The sequence below is a fragment of the Bidens hawaiensis genome, unplaced genomic scaffold, assembly GCF_021521415.1.
Source record: "Bidens hawaiensis isolate Kalapana, Puna unplaced genomic scaffold, B.hawaiensis_p1.1 tig00003653_1, whole genome shotgun sequence".
NCBI classification, from domain to species: domain Eukaryota; kingdom Viridiplantae; phylum Streptophyta; class Magnoliopsida; order Asterales; family Asteraceae; genus Bidens; species Bidens hawaiensis.
Genome location: NW_027491209.1, coordinates 811,608 through 815,121, shown reverse-complemented (window position 1 = coordinate 815,121; position 3,514 = coordinate 811,608). Strand labels below are relative to the sequence as shown.

Sequence of the window (3,514 nt, the reverse complement as noted above, 5' to 3'; positions counted from 1 at the left end):
TAATTTATTTTGTTTAATTTTCAAAATATTGAAACAAAGTATCTGTTTTTTTTTCTGTTGTCCCAATAATTTGTCTTATAACGAGAAAATATAGTGTTCGTTGTGTGACTCCAGAACCACGCAACACCAATCTTTCAAGAAATGACGTTGAGCGAGTTCAGGACGGTAGTGAAGCAAATGTATCAGTCTACTCAAGCTTAAATTAGCATGTAGATTACTGTTTACTCCTACTTCTCTTTTGAAAGTATCTCAACCATTACGGAAATTAGCATGCTAGAAGTCATTACACATTTCGGCACCTTATCATCTAAGAAAGAGACCACTACGTAGCAAATAATCATTATGGATTCTAATTTCTAAGACGACTTTTATATCTCATATTCTTAAATAATAATAAAACTGGTTAGTAGATCTCTTATAGATGGCTTAAGAATATGCCCCAAGACTAAGCCACAACAACAACAAGAACCGTAATTAAAAATCCAACTAATAGCATTATTAATCAAAGGTCTAACAATGGTGAGACATAGGGAAACCATAATGTGAATTGAACTGGAAAGCAAAGTATTAATTAATATAAATATATAATCCTGTAAATAATGACCAAAGTCCTAACAAACTCTAATACATATCTCATGTAACTATATTGATAACACTTGTATTTTGAGTTTGAAACGCAAGTTGTTTGGTGGTGCTAGCTAGGTTCTTTCAATTCCAACTGTATATTCGAAAAGGTGATGATGCTAAATTAGTAACAAAGGGTCAGGGCCTTATCACGTGCAATACACTTATGAGCCATGGTGGAGTTGGAGTGTGTGTGTGTAATGAATCCGCGTATAATGAGAGTACTTCATCAAAGTTATGAAAAGCAACTTCAAAGTCTATGCACCTAAAGTCAAACAATCTGAGGTGGAATTCTTAAATAAAGTAAAATCCATTTGTCAACTATGTAACTAAACTCTAAAACTCTATAAATACCTTCCAAACACACACCACAAAATATATCTTCAAAACACATAATAAGCCCACACAACAATTTTTCCATAACCTAACTCCAATCTTTCCTCTCATTTTTTACATTCTTTTTCCCTAGAAAGTTAAAGGTTTTTTTAGAACACAAATACTAGAATAATGTTGTCTACAAAGGTTACCGATTGTAATGCTCATGGGCAGGATTCTTCTTACTTTCTTGGTTGGGAGGAGTACGAGAAGAATCCGTATGATAGCGTTGACAATCCTAACGGTATAGTCCAAATGGGTCTCGCTGAAAATCAGTTATCGTTCGATATCCTCCAGACCTGGCTCGATAACAACCCGGACGCAACGGCTTTCAAGAAAAACGGTCAATCTGTCTTTAAAGAGCTTGCTCTCTTTCAGGATTATCATGGTCTTCCTTCTTTCAAAAATGTAATTAAGCATTACTTTATTATTTCTTCCTTTTTTAAATAATGAATTAAAAAAGATTTAGATAACCCCACTCACCAACTAATTTCACTCAAAATCTTTACTTTTAGATATTTTCTGTATTTTTTAAGGGTTATGCTAAACGTACCATGTACACAATACAAGCACTAGTCAACTTTATGTCAGAGATCCGAGGAAACAATGTTACTTTCGATCCAAACAATCTAGTACTCACCGCCGGCGCAGCCTCCGCAAACGAAACTTTAATGTTTTGCGTCGCTAACCCAGGAGATGCTTTCCTCGTTCCCACGCCATATTATCCGGGGTATGTTACTATGTTCACATTCATATTTATTGTTCATTAATTTAACTAAACCTCAAGTAACGTGACAACATCAACTTATGATCCTAATTCAACTTCCCACGTTAAACCAGATTTGACAGAGATCTCAAGTGGCGAACCGGTGCGGAAATCATCCCGATTCACTGCTCAAGCTCGAACAGCTTCCGGATTACCAAATCTGCCATTGAAGAAGCCTTCCAACAAGCACAAAAACAAGACTATAAAGTGAAGGGTATTTTGGTCACAAACCCTTCAAATCCATTAGGCACGTCATTGAACTTGCATGAACTCGAATTACTCATTAACTTCATCTCCACCAAGAACATTCACCTTATTAGCGACGAAGTCTATTCCGGCACAGTATTTAGTTCTCCAAACTTCATTAGCGTTAGCGAAGTCTTAAAGAACAAAAACCTCGTCAACTCCGAGGTTTCCAAGCGAGTTCACATTATTTGCAGCTTGTCGAAAGACCTCGGTCTGCCCGGTTTTCGTATAGGAGCAATTTACTCAGAAAACAAAGACGTAATATCCGCCGCAACAAAAATGTCAAGCTTCGGATTAATCTCGTCACAAACACAATATTTATTATCCGAAATGTTATCCGACAAGAAGTTTACGAAAACCTATCTGTCCGAGAATCGGCGTAGGTTGAAGAACCGGCAAGAAGCCCTAGTGAAAGGGCTTCAAAAGGCGGGAATCCGTTGCCTAAAAGGCAACGCGGGTTTATTTTGTTGGGTGGATATGAGACATCTTCTGAGCTCCAAAACGTTTCAAGGCGAAATGGAGCTCTGGAAAAAGATTGTCTATGATGTTCGGCTGAACATCTCACCCGGTTCATCCTGTCATTGCAGTGAACCAGGTTGGTTTAGGGTTTGCTTCGCGAACATGTCAGAAAATACCTTAATGTTCGCGATGCAACGTGTCAAGTCGTTTGTGGATGCAATGTCCAAGAAACGTAACCAGCCTCGACATGAACAGATTCGGATTAGTCATGCGAGGAGAACAAAGTCGTTACCCAAATGGGTTTTTTCGATTTCGTGCAACCCGCTCGAAGTCGGGGAAATACGTTAATTAGCCGATGGATTAAACAAATTATTACCTTTGGTTTTTATATTTTTTATTAAATAAAATTTTTTTTTGGGATTATATATATTGTATAGGAATTTGCACTCGATTCCTATGGATTAGGAGTGGCATATGCTTCTTTAATTACTTTGTAAACCCATTGAGTAGTTTTGATGTAACACTTTTGAGTTATTTAAGAGATTTGGTTATAGAATATACTATTCAATGTTACATGTGTTAGCTAACTAAGCGCTTTGGTTTACCAACACAAACTAACTATGGTTACCTGCTACTACAAGTGTCAGTTTTATAGAATATTTGAGATTTGACGATCCTATTATGTTTGGTTTCTCCGCCAAATCCCCGAAGCTTTTTAAATCATGTTACGTAAATTGTTCATGATATTTTAACAAATTCCATTCATAGTTTCATAAACTAGTTTACAATTGAAACTTTTGGAAAAAGTAAGTGTTAGGAGTAGTGGATAATTTATGATTGATTTAATTCCACTTTTCATCCTTCTTGTTTGATTAATTTTTTCAACGCTTTTATTTTTTTTATAATTGCCATTTATACTTAATAGTTAATAGTAAGCTATTTATGACGAAATGTTAATACGTGTAATGTTATTGTTTGTAGCAACTTTTGAAAAATAATTTAAAACTATTATATATCTATATAAAAACCTGATATACTTGAGAT

The 3,514-nt window shown here is 35.6% G+C and overlaps 1 protein-coding gene across 1 annotated transcript; it reads left to right on the top strand.

The window, feature by feature from the left end:
* The first annotated feature begins 962 nt into the window (after positions 1-962).
* Positions 963-3,192, top strand: LOC143624024 (1-aminocyclopropane-1-carboxylate synthase 9-like). The gene is made up of 3 exons (XM_077094781.1): positions 963-1,405; positions 1,567-1,729; positions 1,840-3,192. The coding sequence occupies exons 1-3, from the start codon at positions 1,132-1,134 to the stop codon at positions 2,816-2,818; spliced, it is 1,416 nt and encodes a 471-aa protein (XP_076950896.1). The 5' UTR covers positions 963-1,131; the 3' UTR covers positions 2,819-3,192.
* Positions 3,193-3,514: the final 322 nt, after the last annotated feature.

Excerpts from the sequence above, each read along its gene's own strand:
- LOC143624024 (XM_077094781.1), top strand. The coding sequence starts at position 1,132 with ATGTTGTCTACAAAGGTTACCGATTGTAATGCTCATGGGCAGGATTCT. Across the intron at positions 1,406-1,566 it reads TGGTCTTCCTTCTTTCAAAA|AAGCACTAGTCAACTTTATG; the intron begins ATGTAATTAAGC and ends TGTACACAATAC. Across the intron at positions 1,730-1,839 it reads CCCACGCCATATTATCCGGG|ATTTGACAGAGATCTCAAGT; the intron begins GTATGTTACTAT and ends ACGTTAAACCAG.